Below are 17,150 nucleotides of genomic sequence, written 5' to 3'. Positions count from 1 at the left end.
ACGCGAATAGCTGAAGCATCTTGGATCGAATTACCTGGGGTCCAGACGGCGCGGGATCGATGGCCACGGCTCCCCCATCGACTGCGCTACTGCCACTCGCTCTGGTGGAGTTCCAGAGTCGACAGTGAGCATGTTCGGGGATCGATATATCGCGTCTTAACGAGACGCGATATATCGATCGCTACCCGCCGATACGGCGGGTACTGAAGATGTACCCTAAGACAGGGGAGATATATTGTTCTGCTCTGCTCAGAGAGTAGAGGACCTGTGAGGAAAAGTTGTTGGGGGTTTTTTTTGTTTTTTTTGTTTTTTTTTTATAAAGGCATGTTTAGCCTTGAGAAAAGAAGACTGAGAGAACCTGCTAACAGTTATCAAATATATTAAGGGCAGTAATAAAGAGGCCAATGTTCAATTGTTCTCCGTGTCCATTGAAGAAGGACTGGAAATAATCGCTTTTGATCTGCAGCAAGGGAAATTTAGATTAGGTATTAGAGGAAAAAAATTTTAAGCATGCTTAAGTACTGGAATAAGTTACTAAGGGAGGTTGTGGAATACCTGTCACTGGAGGCTTTTAAGACCACCTGAGACAAACACCTGTTGGGGATGGTCTAGGTCAGGGGTCGGCAGCCTTTCAGAAGTGCTGTGCTAAGTCTTCATTTATTCACTCAGATTTAAGGTTTCGTGTGCCAGTAATACATTTTAACGTTTTTAGAAGGTCTCTTTCTATAAGTCTATAATATGTAACTAAACTATTGTATGTAAAGTAAATAAGGTTTTTAAAATGTTTAAGAAGATTCATTTAAAATTAAATTAAAATGCAAAGCCCCCCAGACCAGTGGCCAGGACCCGGACAGTATGAGTGCCACTGAAAATCAGCTCGCGTGCCGCCTTTGGCACACGTTCCATAGGTTGCCTACCCCTGTGTAGGTATACTGGACCCTGCCTCACCATGAGGGAGGTGGACTATATGACCTTTTGAGGCTCCTTCTATTTTTATGATTCTTTTCTTTTCTCAGATTAATTATGCTACTAACTAGTCCTGGGCAATCAACAGGGAACCTCCACTAGTTGGAAAGATTTTTACTGTAGGAAGTGACTTCAAAAATTAAATCCCTTGCTAACTGTGGGACCTTCTCTCATTCACGTCCGTGTCATGTTAAGGCATGGTTCTGCCTTTGTCCACAGTATTTTTTTTTTAGTAGATAGGTTGAAAAAAGCTACATTAAAATTAAACCAATACAAGCAAGTTATGCTTTCTTGTGAAGCATTTGATACTGAGCTAGACAGGTGATTGGTATGAGCTGAGATGGCAATTCCTATGTTCCTAAACTGATTAAACTACAAGAATAAACATATAGTTCCGGCTATAAAATATCTATATTCCATTGCAGTTTGTAGATTAGAGAGGATCACTCATAAAATCTACTGTGGTGAAAGCTGCATAGATATGCAGTGCATAAAACTGATTCATTCTAACATATTTAACTGATTTTTTTTTTTCTCCCCAATTTATTTACATGTAGCAAGCTTAACCCTTTGGAAAGATGGTTGCAAGGTAGTCACATTTTAAAAAACATCTAAAATTTAGTTACTTTAAAAAAAACTAAAACTTTTTTTAGCAACCAAATTAATATTACTGGAGAGTGAAGTTGGATTTTGTTCTGAGAGTATAGGAAAATGGAATTGGTAACACTAAAGTGTTCTGAACCACACATTCTTTGTTGTATGAGTTTAAGGCCTTAAAACAATAACTTCCATTCCTTTTCACCAAATCACCCTGCCATTTCTCTGTCTGTGAATTTCACCACACCGTTCTGAAAATGTTTTAGGGAACAGGTGAAGTGAAAAGTATTCTCCAAACATGTCAAAGTGCTTGACAAAGCACTTAGGCCTGGTCTACACTGGGGGGGGAGGATCGATCTAAGTTACGCAACTTCAGCTACGTGAATAACGTAGCTGAAGTCGACGTACTTAGATCTACTCATTGCGGTGAGTCGACTGCTGACGCTTCCCCGTCAACTCCGCCTGCGCCTCTCACGCCGGTGGAGTACAAGAGTTGACGGGAGAGCACTCGGGGGTCGATTTATCACGTCTAGAGTAGACGCGATAAATCAACCCCTGCTGGATCGATCGCTCTCGGGCGGGTAGTATAGACGTACCCTTACATACCAGTGCTTCAGTGACTTTATGTAGTCAGAATGGTCTCTGCTGTGCCGTACTGTTAAACATAAACTACTAAAAAAATAAAGGGAAAGCAGCATTTTTCTTCTGATAGTAAAGTTTCAAAGCTGTATTAAATCAGTATTCAGTTGTAAACTTTTGAAAGAATAACCATAATATTTTGTTCAGAGTTATGAACAATCTCCATTCCCAAGGTGTTCGTAACTCTGAGGTTCTGTTGTATGTGTGAAGAGACGCAGATAGCAGAATCAATTACTAGAAAGAGTGTGTAGACTGTAGATATTATTTATGGATTTGCTTACAAATTCAGCATTGAAAACAAATGCTAACATGCAGTTTTTCCATAATTCATAGTAGTTGTTAGTTGTGCTAAACTACTTTTCCTTACCTAAAAGAAGCAACTTCTGTTGCCTCTAGTTCCCTTCTCTAAAAACAGTTTTATAGTGCATTTCCTAGCTCTCTATCTTCTCATACGCATATGCAGTCAGGTTTGCAGTAGGACAGTGATATATCCTGTAGGAAATTGAAAAGTGATCTCTTGCAGTGATGTAAGTTTCCTTACAGTGGTATCTTGCCAAAACATGTAAGCGTTGTAATAAGATGTACCAGTTAGGCAGCATTTTATATTATTTGCCTTTTTTTATTTAACTGCCAGTGTGGGAATTTGGGGGCAGTTTTTTAATGACGAACGCCCTGCCAGCCCCATGAGCCTAGCGCCTCAGGTTAACTGGCTATGGTAATACTATTTAATATGCTGATTGTTTTGGTTTTGTGTATTACATTTAATTGCTTTATTATATATCATTGTAATTGGAAGCAATCAGGTATTCTTCAGAATACCAAGAACCACCACATGAGTAATGCTCCTATATCTGAGATTTCTAACCTGATCAAATTAATAAAAGAAAAATGCATCTTCCTTCAGATCATAAAGTACATAGTTTGGCCTGTGCTCTGAATGCTGCCGGAGGTCAAAATGAATTGAACAGTCGCTATTTTCAAAGTTGTTGTCTCTCGCCTAGGTGAATAAATCTGTGTTCTGAATGAATGTATTGTAGCAAAGTCACACTTTCATATATCAGTTGCTTGAAAGTGTCTTGGTTTCTCTAGTTCAAAAAATAATTTGTTAGTGCAAATGTCTGTATTGAAATGACCCTACTTAAATCTGAGATCTAGCCTCAAAACACTTTTGTGCAAGTTTTAACACCTCTCTCCATGCAAACCAGGTAGTGGGAAAGGGTATTTCCAGCTTGTCTTAGTTTTATTTTTCTTTTGCCACAGTTGTGGTTTTTAACACCCTTGCGCTCAACCACTGATGATTGAAAAGGGCATGCGCTGGCACTTGATTTATCACAAGGTGATCCTGAATGATGCTTGTTGAAAGTGGGACTTTGATTTTGAGCACTGCAGTAGCTAAAACTTTATGAAGATGTACAAACTCTGACGCCCCAAACCTCCAGTTACACTGACAGGCAAGTTCTGAGGTGGATGGAAACATGGTTGGAGAAGGGGTCAACTTAGCTGTTTCCAGCCACTTTCAGTTCATTTTGTGCTGTATAAGCACTACAAGTAAACTTGGCAGACTGGAGAATCCAACTTTGTAACTCTGTCCAATCTGTCTCCGCTATTTAAAATTACCCAGGGGACCTGTGCACTATATAGACAGAAAGAGTATAGTTAAGGGTGGCAGTCCAAATCTCTTTGCCCTTGTTGGTTTGTTTAAATAATTGTGGGTCTGATTTTAAGCATGGGGTTTTTGGAGTGGAGAAGAGAAGGTTGTGTGGAAGCTTTCTATTTTTATAGTAGGTATGAGAGAATGAAGCGGACATCATGTATCTGCTTGGAGGGCTACATCCTGTCTAACAGCACACTGAGTTTGTTTAGATTTAGCCTTTCAATTTGTCTAAAGTAAGATTTTTAAAAAGGTGTATTTTTAAAATGTGTTAGCTTAACACCATTGTAAGCAGGACAAGTTTTGTTTTAGCATGTGCTAGTTTGTCAAGGTGAACCTCAGGCACCCCTTGGGGTTCACCTCAACCAACTGACACACATACCAACGTGTCCTGGATACTCTAGTGCAGTGGGGCCCAAACTTTTCCTGCCACACCCTCCCTTACCAGCAATGGAATCTGTCCACGCTCCCCCACCATTACTGCACAGTTGACTCAGCAGAAGAGCTTGGGCTGATGGCAGAGCCGGGGGCAGAACTGGGGATGGGGGAGGAGCTGGGGCTAGAGGCGGAGCTGGGCTGGGGGCAGAGAGGGAATGAGGGCAGAGCTGGGCTGGGGGCAAAGCAGGGGGCAGAGTGGAGCTGGGGCTGGGACCGGAGCTGGGCTGGGCTTGGGGCAGAGTGAAGCTGGGTGGCACTCCCTCTTCGCCCCTTGTGGGGGCTGGCCCAGGCTCTGCCATGCACCCTCACCCAAACGTCCCTCTCCGCCCCCCTAGGGGTATGCCCCCACAGTTTGGGGACCACTGCTCTAGTGTATTAAAACATGTTGGCCAACACATTTGTGAAATATATCTTTTTATCCTAGTTTAGATAAGCCCTTGGTGTGTTGTTGCTAAAATGTATGTGGGTCACAGCTGGTTAAAGTAATAAATCCCATTGCTTTGTTTTGTTTGGGTAGGAGGGTATGGGGGAGGATGTGGGGGAAGAGAACTTTATTTGTAAGATACTTCGTATATAATTAAATCACTAGAATAGGTTACCTAGGGAGGCTGTGGAAGCTCCATCACTGGAGGTTTTTAAGAACAAGTTAGACCAACATCAGTCAGGGATGGACTAGATGTCCTCTTGGTTCTGTAATCTTGTGTGGACCGTGGGTCAGCAGTTATAGCCTTCTGCCTCTCCGTAAATCCTGCTGAAGTTACCCAGAAGAGTATATATGATCGGTATGCATCCTGAAATAAATATATTAGGTGAGTGAGAGTAGAGTAACAGTAACATAGCCAAACTGCTGGCAGTAACAGGAACGATAATAGTTCTACATGTGAGATAGGGTTTATCTGATTCTGCCCTCTGGTCAGGATTCTTTTTAATCTATGGACACAGCTCTTTACACTAACATCTAAACTGTAAAATGCATACACATTTTTTATTTTGTTTTGTCTTTTGGTTCTTAACATACTTGAAAATTTCACTAAGTAGTAAAGGTGAAAACTTCTGTTATGTATTACATATAACTAAGGAAGTTGGTCTCAGTAAGAAAATAGATTTGTAAATGGTGATCTATTCTTCTGATATGTTAAAACAGACGTCATTAGTTTCCTTGGCTCTGGGGCACGTATGTTAAAATTAAGAGAGCTAGCCATCAGTGCGGAGGAGCAGTCAGAAATTTCTGTTTCTTGCTCGTCATTCAGTTCTGCCTTCTGCTCTTGAAGGTGACACACTGAGCAGGCCAAACTTAGCATGTAAACATGGTTTGAAAGAGAGGCAGCCTTGGCAGCCTGACAAGGAGATGATTGACAACTTCCTGTTACCACAGTAAAACGGATTAGGGAATTGCCTTTCAATGTATAACACAACAATGTTAGTGAAGCCTGAGGAGAATGCTGGAGGGAAGTGGAATCTGGAATTAGTGGATGAAGCTGTCCCTGGCCACGGCATCCTGGCCTCTGTAATTTAAAGTGGGGGGAGGGGAATTTGCCTCTGGTGCTAGCTTGGACCATCTGTCTTAGTGATGACAGGAAGAGGGTTGATTCAGAACCACAGGGCAAATGACTATCTAACCACCACTCTTCAGGAGAGAGGTTATAATTTCCACATGCTATTTAAACACAGACAAATCTGGTTTGATTCCCATTGCCTCTTGTAACTTGAAGAAAACCTGCAGAGACTTTAGGTTACTTGGAAATGTGCACATGAGAGTTGTTAAACCAACCATAATCTGGTTTTATTCTCTTAAATGTTGCAGAAAGTTCTCAAAGGAGAACGAAAATCTCTTTGCAACATTTTACTAAAACTAAACAATGAATGTGTTTTGATGTCAGCAACCAAACAAAAAAAAATTAAAAACCTAGAGCGACTTCTTTTAGTGGCAAACACTTCCATTCGATCCTCTTCTTCTTTTGGTGTGGTTCACTAAGGAAGTGGAAGAGGGTTACTGTCATATTTCACAGTAATCAACTTTTTCTATAGACGTTTTGCTAATAGAGGGAGAGGAAGAATACGTGTCATTGGATATTTGAGTGTGGGGGACTGAAAATTTAACTCTGCATAATGTAGAAATCCATTGTAAATGACTGCATCTAATAACCCTCCTCCCTCATCTACCTGCTTCATGAGATTTGTCATGGGCCTGATTTCCCGGCATCTTGTAGATGTTTCATGAAAATCAAATCAGAAGTAATTATAAGTAGGCAGTTACTTCATCCTCTTCTGCTTATTTCTGCAAAAAGATAAGTTAGTAATAAATAAATACTACTGCCTTTTTAAACAAAGCTTGACATATTTGCAAGGCATGCAGTGAGAGTATTTAAAAAGTTTGCATCAGCTGTTGAGTTCTATTTTGGTGATGGATTCCAGCTAAAATAATGTGGATAGTTATAATTAAATAAATGACCCCCCTTATTGATTTAAAATATCAGTTCAGTCTGCTGAACTGTATGCAGCTGAATGCATGGTTGTTTTTTTTAAAGTTACGAAGAGCAAACGCTTTAACGTGGGGGTGGGTGCTCAATTTTTTAGCTCAGCTAACTTAGTTTTGTTGAGGTTTTTTAATTCTAGTTTTCCTTGGAATGACAGTTGCCACCAAATAGCCAGTTTTGTAGAATTATCTCTTGTGTTATATGCTCCTACCAGCAGACGGACACAGAACAAAGTTACTCATTCTCTGTGCGTGTGTGCACGCCTACTAGTGCTCTTTTCCCAATTAGTTCCTCTTGCCTGGGTAGTGTTTATACAGATTTCTGAAAGATAAGCCTATAAGTAACACTGGGTGTTTAGTCACCTGAATAGGCCTGGCCTACCATCGGCAAATCTCTGTAAATGAGAATGTGCAGACTCGACACTTGATTCTACAGACTGTCATAAGCTATCACCAGAATGCTCTTTCGAGGCCTGAAAAAATTAACTACTGAAAGCACTTGCTTGTGCACTTACTAATATACTAACGATGCAGTGTGGCAACACTACAAAGCTTGTTACCATGCAGTAAGTACGCTCTCCTCACAAGGGCAGGCTCTCCATCTTTGCACAGAGGGTTAAGTTAAACAACCACCAAAGATTTTGAAGAGGGAAAGAGTGTGATTTTTAAGGTACATGACAATGTCCATGTTCCCAGTGAAATTATCTAGTTAATCTCACTATTGAGAAATCTGTTAAGGCAGAGGCAAGGCACAAAGAGAAGGAAACAGGAGATGCCCAAATAACGAGATAATCTCCGGAGTCTCATAAACAGAACTTGTAGGTTGAAAGAACATTCTTTTATGTCTAGGTTGTCGTACCACACTCATCACGGTAACATGCGATAGCTTTAGCCACTGCTGTCAGCAAACCTCTGAACAACATCCCATATAACTTTTTTCACTACTCCTTTTTATATCAACTTCTTGAAAGTTAGAAACTGAGACCTTTCCTTACCAAATGTGTCCAGGATATGAGAACGTACACCATAAAGGAGGATTATAGATAGTATTAGAATGGTGGCTTTAACCCACAAATTTCTTTCTTTAAAATTTGTTTGTTAAAATTGCTTTTTCTGTTGTGAAAACTCTATTCTGTCCTTTGCTTTTAAGAGACATGTCTGACGCCTTGGATCACTGACAATTAGTCAAGAGTATTTAAAGAACACAGAAAAAAGCTCAGAGCTTTTACCCTATGCACATTTGACACCATGTACCATTCTAATTAAACTGCTTGTGCTGGATTCTCATATATACTAAGCCCACTTCTACCACGCTGGTAGTGTGAGGGAGCCTTAATCAAGCCTTGTACAACGTAAGAGAGAACTTGATAATGCCAGAAGCAGACTAAGATGCAGTTTAATCAGAAGATTTTGTGCACAGAATCCATGTAAACTTTGCATTAAATTATGCTGATTTAACAGCACAGTCATGGGAGTAATTTTGCCACTACATGTTACCACTCCAACAGTCAAAAAGGTATTCTTGCAAAACTTATATTTTGCTATTTGTATAAATAGTGACTAGGAAACTGTCCAATCGTTTATGAAATTGTAGTCCTATTCCTGTGTTACAAAATCCTAACTCATGCTTACTGTAACCACCGTTATCTGTGTACACTCAAATCTTCTCTGAACTCCATGGAAAGATAATCTTTCCTCCACATTTGCTTCAGGTTTCTGTATATTACTGCAGTTGTTTAGTTATATGTTTTAAATGTACAACATTTTTCTTAAATCTGTCCTTATGCAGCATCACTTTCAGGATTATACAATAACCACTTACCTTACAAGTTCTTGGCAAAAACGTGTTCTTTGGCTAATTTTATTTTATTTTTTATTTTTTTTTTGTCACTTAAATTTGCCTATGTTCACAAATGCCTGTGCTGTTGCCTGAAATCATTTTACAATTTTTAATTTATTTATTTATTTATTGTAATCTCTCACCTTACAGCCCAAATTCTCAAGGGATTTTCAACCTGGACTTTTTACAAGCACAAAAAATACAATGTTAGATGTGACTTGAAAATCTGATCCTGCAAAATATTTCTTGGTGGGTGGGGAGGTTATTTCTGTAAAATCTCATTGATGAGGGAGGAACTGGTGTGTGTTGTGATACAAGAAGCAAATATTTTCTTCTCCCCTCACTTCCACCAAAATCAAAAGTGCAAAGGCACTTGTCTTTTCCTGAGAGCTCCGTCCAAAATTGGGGACTTGCTCTTATAAGATTTAACTGAAGGAATCTTGGGAGAATGACATCTCGTGATTTCATTGGGAAAATGGTTGCACCCCGATTGTGCCATTGAAATCGTGCACAAACTAAAATATTAAGATAGTGTAAACCGGAGGGATTGTCTGCAGAGAAACTGCAGACACAAACTTAACCCAATAGTTGTTCAATCATTTATTTTATGTGCCCAGGTATTGTGATTTTTCTTTCATGGTGTTGCCATTTCAATTTTTTCCCCCCAATGATCCAACTGGATAAAGAGAGTCCTATAAGAAGAAATAGCTTGTGCTACTCCCCTGAAATTAGTGCATCTGAATATAGTAAATACACAAAGGGGTAGATTCCACATAGGAGATCCTCACAGATGTGTAGGCGGTTGGAGGAAGCTGTCAATCAAGAGAGCTTGGCATCTCCTGACCCGTTAGGCTGGCCAGGAGGGGGACAAAGACCTTACTGCTTAAACAGCCTCTCCCTTGGCGAGCAGGGTACATTGTCCTAATGATTGATCAGCCACTATTGCTCCTGTTTGGGAATGAAGACCAATTGGCTCTGCAGCTCTCCACAGGCCTCAAAATTACTCTCTTGAGAGGATGATAGCCATGCAGTCATCCTTATTCACCCTGCTGTGCACCTGTCTTTGTGTGTTATCCTGCAGTGACCGTCTTTCCTGACACTTTAAGGCACCTGCATCAATACAAGTTCAAACACATGCAAAACTACAACTACCTTGACCAAAGAGTGGACGGGAGGGAGACAAAAGACTCATTTTCCTTAGCCCCGTCTTTGTCTCCCAGTCAGAGTCTCTCTCTCTCTCTCTCTCTCTCTCTCTCTCACACACACTCACACTCACACTCACACACACACACACACACACACACACACACACACACACAATGGAGCCTCAGAGAGTGGTTCCTCCCCTAAACACCACTGCTGCTGGTGAGAGGAGAAGTCCCCCCATCCCTGTGGATACTTGGAGGTTGGTGGGAAGAGGAATAACTTGTTTATGAAAAGGAATGCTTAGTTTTGCTCATCCTTCCCAACTTGAAAAGAGAGGCTGGGGGAAAGATGTTGGAGTGTCTCAGTGCATCTTCCTGCTGTCTGAGAATTGTGGTGGCTGGTGGGGCTCTGGGACACTTCAGCGACAAGAATGAGATGGGCAGAGAGAAGGGTATGTGAGAGAATAGTTCTGTCTCCACCCACATTCCCAACCAAACATGGGTGATTCAGTAGCTGGGACTGCATAGCACAGGGAAGTGAGCAAAGCAGTGTGAAGCAACACAGAGAATTGGTCAGCTAGTGATGGTTTATGCTTAAAAAAAAAAAAAAAAAGACCAAGCTAATGTAATATAGATTCAGATTATGTTTAGGCTGTTATTCTTGTATCTCCTGACTAACTTTAAAACCATGATTACTTTTATTTTATGGAATCATAAAATCTAGAAAGGCTTATTGCACCTTCAAGAATCGTTTTTGACAGTACACTTTGTTAGTGCCCTATTCAGTCTGCTTTTAAAAATCCCAAGTGATAAGGCTTTCATTATTTCCCTTGAGCAGCTGACTTCTGACACTGCCTCATATTGCATTGCTTCATCTTTTCAGCATGAATCTTCACATTTCTTTATATATTCATCCTGTATATTGCATCACAAGTGGCGAAACTATTCTGAAAAGCCAGCAGAGACAAGGTGACCAGTCCAGTTTTGTTGCCGTAAGGGAGTAGTCTTTTCACATCTTGTTCATGATGGGCGCTTATCTCAGGATATTACTCAGACACCTGATTAGCCATTCTTGAGCAACAAAGACATTTAGTCGGAAATGAACTGTAGTAAATGATTAACACACTACTCTTTATTAATGACATAGATTGACTGGGCTTTTCAAATTTTAAATGACTGAGTCATTTTTAAAAGGAACGTCTCAAATTCTGAGAAGGAAATGTAAGTTAAGCATTTTTTTAAGTAAACCTACTGGAGAGTTATAATAGAGATCTTTTCACATACAAACTGGATAACTTGTATTTTCTTCCCCAGCAACCGTATCTGACCCATTATACACATACACTCCTCCTATAAATTAGTGTAACTCACATTTTCACTTACCCCAGTATTTAATCATAGTGCTTGGGGACTTCAGCGTCCATGTGGATAACAAGCCTGAAACAGCTTGGGATTTCTTGGTCACCAATGAGTGTCATGGGACTGTGCCATGAGGTTAGCAGTTCAACTTCTTCAGCAGTCCTAGTGTTTGAGATGAGTGGAGGTGGGGGAGTACTGAAATGTATTCCCATGTGGACAGAGTGTTGCCTCCTTCCGTTTCAGGTTTGACGGTCTACCTTCATGAACTAATGGAACTGAACTGGTTCTAGATGGCTCTGAGGAAGATTGTTCCTCCTACAGACCTCTCTAGCGATGGTTTGGAATGGTGTAGCACGCTTTCGGTGAAATGGCCCCAGAGGCACACACATCTCTAAACGCATCCCCAAGAAGCGTACTGATGGCATGCAGTGACTGAAGTGAGAGGGAAGACTGCTAGCGCACAGGCAACAGAAATCCCAGCTCATACATCAGTTGCAGCATAAAATGCTTTTTAAAATCATATGCCATGGCATTATGGGAGGCCAAAAAATGGTGATAGGCTGTATACTAATTAACAACTTCATACTCTTGTTGGCCTTGGATAGTTATCCTGCAGGGATTTTTCTCTGACGCTTCAAGACACCTGCATCGATACAACTCCAGGCTTATGCAACAGTACAGTGTTTCTCATTGGTATCTAGGCAATGTTTGTGACTTCTCTTGCCATCCGTTCCTTCCACTCTCCCGAGGCTTCTTGGCAGGGGTGCAAACAGGTGCAATGAAGTGTACTGGCACTTCTGCCGGTTTCAGTGCTGATACAATGAAGGATTTCATGCAAGTGGGGGAGAACTTGTAAAATAAATCACTCTCTGGATTATATATGGTACAGGTGGAAAGTTGGACTAGTTTCTGAAACAGGTTCAGTGGATGGTCCGAATCGATATGGTGGGCATATTGTTTTCGTATCAGATTCAGAATTCTCAATCAAGATTGCAAATAAAGTTGTTTGTTATATCCTCAAATCTATGATCAAATAGAGATGCTGATTAAGACCCCTTGGAATTTCTCTTGCAGGAGAAATAATCTTAATATGAACCTGCAGGTCTTGTGATGCATCATGTACTGCCATCAAGATGTATCACCCATTTGTTGAGATACTCATTGCAACATAGTGATGCAGTAGTATCAGACCCAAAAAACTTCAGGACTCTAGGCAAGATCTGGGCTAGGACGACACTGGACGTATCTTTTGAAAATTAAAGAATATCCATTGAATTTTGAGATTGGTGAGAACTTTAAAAAAAATAGCTTAAAAAACTTGATCATTTTATGTAAGTAGTTTGTGACCCATTAGAGTTAGGCAAATTCTTAGAGAACTGCAAAGAAGGTTCCACTTGACTTTTTTTTTTAAACCTGCAAAAGACCATTACTAAATCTTCTGCAGCCTGACTATCTAGTGTGTGTGTCTAAATCAGTTGCACCTAACAGTGTCTGAATGCATCCTATTTAAATTCCTTTCAATGATGCAATCAGCTAATTTTTGCCATCCAGAAGGAGTTATAGCATGAACATCCCGCTTTCTAATGTACATCACAACCAATAACATGCCAGGCAAATAGAAATTGTGTTCTGTCACCAAGCACTCATAGGCTATGGCATACTATATTTTCTGTCTGTGGTAGCAACTTATATGACCTACGTATAGATCCATCTGCTTTTTTCTAGAATGTAGGGGCAGGTTACATGTATAATGGTGTTTGTTTTTGTGTGTTGCCAATATTGCAGATGTCTGAGTGGCTGCATGTGTCTCAAACTATATGCAGTAATATATGGATGTATGAATTAATTATTTTTTCCTTCTATTTTAAAATAGAATGCTACCGACAGCTCTTCTAATTCTTCTCAAAAAAGGGAACAGCCTCTGCGGATACTAGCGTCTCCCACATCCTGCGAACATCGCAGAATTTGCACTCACGGTCACGTTCACGACCAGTATAGCTCTGACCACTACCAACTAGAACAAGTGAGCTTCTTATTAATGGCTGCTTACTTAAAGGGATACTGTGAGAAAGTTCAAGCATCAAGTTCTTAAATAATCTAATATTAAGAGACTTATGAATTTTGTTTTTAAAAGTTTTCACTGGAAAAGGAGGTTGGGGTTTGTTTTTTTTAAATTGGAATTTGAACATTCACTTGTGCTGGCTGCAACAGACAACTGCAGCATTGAGCTGGCATGTGGATTTTCAACCTGGGGCTCTGTTCCTGTGGTGGTTACAAATATGTGGGGACAGGACGGGACAGGACAGGGAGCGCAGTGAGCAACATGCCTTTCCTTATGTCTAGATGGGATGCAGGTTCTGAAGCTATTTTCTGTTGCAACGTAGAGTCACAGCATGTACTAGGTTGTTACCACCATGCTAATGCAGAAAGTGAGGCACAGTATAAAGTGAAAGTGGTTTATCTATTTTGTTAATCAAAGCTTAGTTGCATACAAAAAAGAAAAGAAAATTAACTTAATTTTATCATTTTAATAATGTGCATGATCAAGAGAAATTAAAAAAAAAAATAAGAAAACACTGATTAAAATTTCTTTCCCAAATGCACTAATGATGCTTAGTAGCACTTGATCAAAAATGTCAAAAGCCTCTGCCAATCATTGATACAAAAATAAACTGTTTGCCTTTTCTCCAGCAGTCAATACAAAGGTCTTATCGACACGTCAGCTTTCCAGATGATGATGAGGAGATAGTGCGCATTAACCCTCGGGAAAAGATTTGGATGACAGGTTATGAGGACTACCGCCAGCCCCGGTCACAAGGGAAGTACATCGACACTGATGATGTGGACTCGTACGTACGTTTTGCCAAAAGTGATGCCTCAAAACATGATTACAATTATCCTTACGTAGACAGCTCAGACTTTGACCTGGGTGAAGATATAAAGGGTGCTGTGATAAAGACTCAGCCTGTCAAGTTCAAACCAAGACGGAAAGAAGATGGCGAGAGATCGCGGTGCGTGTATTGCAGGGACATATTCAATCATGAGGAAAACAGGCGGGGTCAGTGTCAGGACGCACCAGACCGCGTCAGAAGTTGCATCCATCGAGTCAGCTGTATGTGGTGTGCGGACAGTATGCTCTATCACTGTATGTCTGATCCAGAAGGAGACTATACAGACCCTTGTTCATGTGACACCAGTGATGAAAAGTTTTGCCTCCGGTGGATGGCCCTTATCGCCTTGTCCTTCTTTGCCCCATGTATGTGCTGTTACTTGCCCCTTCGGGCTTGTTACCACTGTGGGGTTATGTGCAGGTGCTGTGGTGGGAAACACAAAGCAGCTGGATGACTACACACAAGTTTAAATTGTGTTATGCTTTCCCTGTAGTTAAGGAGCACGTTGGTTTGGAGCATTCAAATCCTTTATATTTTGATGCAGCCTGTGTGCCCAACAGAGTCCAGAAACCACTTGGATCATTTATGTTTGATTTTCCAGGGGCCACTCTGCATCAATTTGCTCTTCAAGTGTTCTAACAAACTAACCTACAGCATAGACTTTTGTATTATTAATCTGTAATCGAACAGAATGTCGTGTACATGTTTATATTTTTTCAGTTAAAAGGACTCTGAGATATGAACTGTGGATGGTGGTGGATTTTAGAACATCTCTAATGTGGATCTGTCATGCCATAGCTTGCCTTGAGCAGTATCATCTACACCTAGCAAGCATTGGCACTTTGAGAAATGTAGTGTAATGGAATGAAATCCCACCCAGAAAGTATTTTAACCTGCGATCAGTTATTGTATGTATAGAAGGTGTTCTAGTAACAAACTTGTACCACAACACAGTATTGCTATCACTGTTTGTTTTTTAAAGCCAAAATATTCATGTAAGCTGCAGTTTCTCTTTAGAGTCCATAATCATTTCTTTTGGCAAACATCTTAAATTATTTCTCTGATGTTAAATTTCAAATATTAAGTGAATATGGGAAATGAGCCTTAATTTCAGTTAACTTTTGAGAATCTGATAGTCATCCAAACTGCATTTATTTCAGACCAATACTTGAAAGGGAAATTTAAATTTAGGCTTTTTTCTTAAATAATTTTGCAAATAAAACGTTAGTTTTGGAATTCTACATAACGGAAAGGAACTTTTCATTACCCTGCTATGTCTTTATTTGAGAATAAAACACTAATATTTCAGCTGAATAAAAATTCTTCTCGTTGTTATGCAAAGAATTATTAACAAGATAGCCAGTGCAACCACAAAAGTAGTAGCATAATCCATTGTGATTTTGAGAAACATTGAGCAAGTGGTGGATTATGCAGAAAAATAATAATTTTAAATTCAATTTTGTTCTATAGAATAAATACATGTGCATGAGAATTTTACATTCACAATGAAATCCAGATGTTAGAGTAACTCGGAATATGTATTTAAAATAAAAAGCCTACATGTAAATTATCACTCCTGTTTCCTGACTAAGGACCTGACCCTGCAAATGCTTATGCATGTGCTACTTTTATACATGTGAGTGGTCCCATTGACTTTAGAAGCACTTACTCACATGTGTAAAGTTCATCATATGAGTAAGTGTTTGCGGGATTGGGGCCTAAGTGTCTCCTACACCCTTCTCCTCCCAGCTCACCACCCAGATATTGAAAGTGGATCCAGAGGGTTGTGTTATGCATACAGCAAGATGAGAATACTTAAAAAAAAAAAAAAAATGTTACTGTCATGTCTTGTGTACAAGGCTTGTAATTAGCTGGGAAAAGAGTATTTTTCTATTATATTACAAGGAATAGCCAAATAATTTTTATTAAAAAAAAAAAGATTTAGATCAGTTAGCTATAACTAGCATAGTACAATCTGAATATTTTGAGGCAGCTAGGGATTGGCTTGTCAAAGCTGGCACTGCTGTTCCTGCCATAATTTTTTTCTGCAGTAAATTGCCAGTGGGTGCATGCCCCTTCCCTCCCTCTTATTGCACATTGACATCAGTCTTAAAGGAAAGGAACTTTTTATTTTTGCCAAATAGATTTAAGAAATGCTTGCCATTCTTTCGAGTTGGAATGTTCCAACAGTTCCGCTGAGAGTTAATCACAGCTTTTTGTAAACCATCCGTTAATTATGCAACGTGCTTATACACTGTAGAGTTTGGTAAACTTAATTTGCAGCAGTTGCTGGGTTTAGGTTCAAAAAAATTGAATGATGATAGAAAGGGATCGATTTTTTGCTCTTGGTGTAACGTGTCTGGGTTCACTGAGTGAAATACAAATTTTTCGTGCCTGATCGCAAATGACAAATCTCTCAATGGTGTCTAGTAAACATCAAGCCAGCCTCAAAAAGATGTGATGGAACAATCTTTATTTGCAAGTTGTTTCATGTAAACAAACATCTGTAAGGTCTTGCCTCTTAAAGCACAACACTACGAAGAGATCTTACAGTTTTTTGTCAAGTCTCTATTAAGTGCCCCTATTTATTTAACTAAACCAGACATACTCCAAGCCTTTATGTATGTCTTATTTTTAAAAATCCCTCTTCCCGACCCCTCTTGGTTTTTGTAATACTTGTAGATCTTGCTACGCATTTTCTTTGGATTGTGAAGGCAATGGTGTAAGGGCACAATGGTAGAAAATGGAGGCGTTATTTGTAAATATTTCTCATTGGTCTCCACACTGCAGCTGAACAGTGTGTAGTGTTTTCCCAGTCAGCTTTGCAATACTGACATCAATCATTTGAGAGACATTCTCCAGATTTTATTTTTGTATCTGTGGTAACAAAACATTAACCAAAATTTGTTTCGGTTGTGAAGAGGTTTTTTTCCAAGCTATTGCTCACATTAACAAATGAAAGTGCCTGAAGCCTACATCCATAATGTATCTGTATACTAAAAGTTAAAACCCTGTTGTATTGATTTTTTTATAAGCCTTTTTACCTCTGTGTAAAAAATATATATACAAGTGTATGATGTACATTTTAGTTAACTTTTTTTATTGTTTCTAATATGTATGATCAGCGTAGTCCATGTAAATATAAATA

At 39.7% G+C, this 17,150-nt stretch overlaps 1 protein-coding gene across 2 annotated transcripts in view; it reads left to right on the top strand.

The window, feature by feature from the left end:
* The window catches only part of SPRED2 (sprouty related EVH1 domain containing 2), an 88,030-nt gene extending 71,506 nt beyond the window's left edge, over positions 1–16,524 (top strand). The window contains exons 5-6 of one of the 2 annotated variants that reach the window (XM_034764229.1): positions 12,985–13,134; positions 13,806–16,524. In XM_034764229.1, the coding sequence (XP_034620120.1) occupies positions 12,985–13,134; positions 13,806–14,456 (801 nt within the window). In that variant the 3' untranslated portion in view covers positions 14,457–16,524. Of the gene's footprint in view, positions 1–12,984; positions 13,135–13,802 lie in introns of both variants that reach the window. The other variant, XM_034764228.1, reaches the window with a different exon arrangement.
* The last annotated feature ends 626 nt before the right edge of the window (positions 16,525–17,150 follow it).

This window comes from Trachemys scripta, chromosome 3, assembly GCF_013100865.1.
Source record: "Trachemys scripta elegans isolate TJP31775 chromosome 3, CAS_Tse_1.0, whole genome shotgun sequence".
In the NCBI taxonomy this organism is placed as follows: Eukaryota; Metazoa; Chordata; order Testudines; family Emydidae; genus Trachemys; species Trachemys scripta.
The sequence above is the reverse complement of the archived record's forward strand: the minus strand, read 5'-3'. Positions and strand labels throughout refer to the sequence as shown.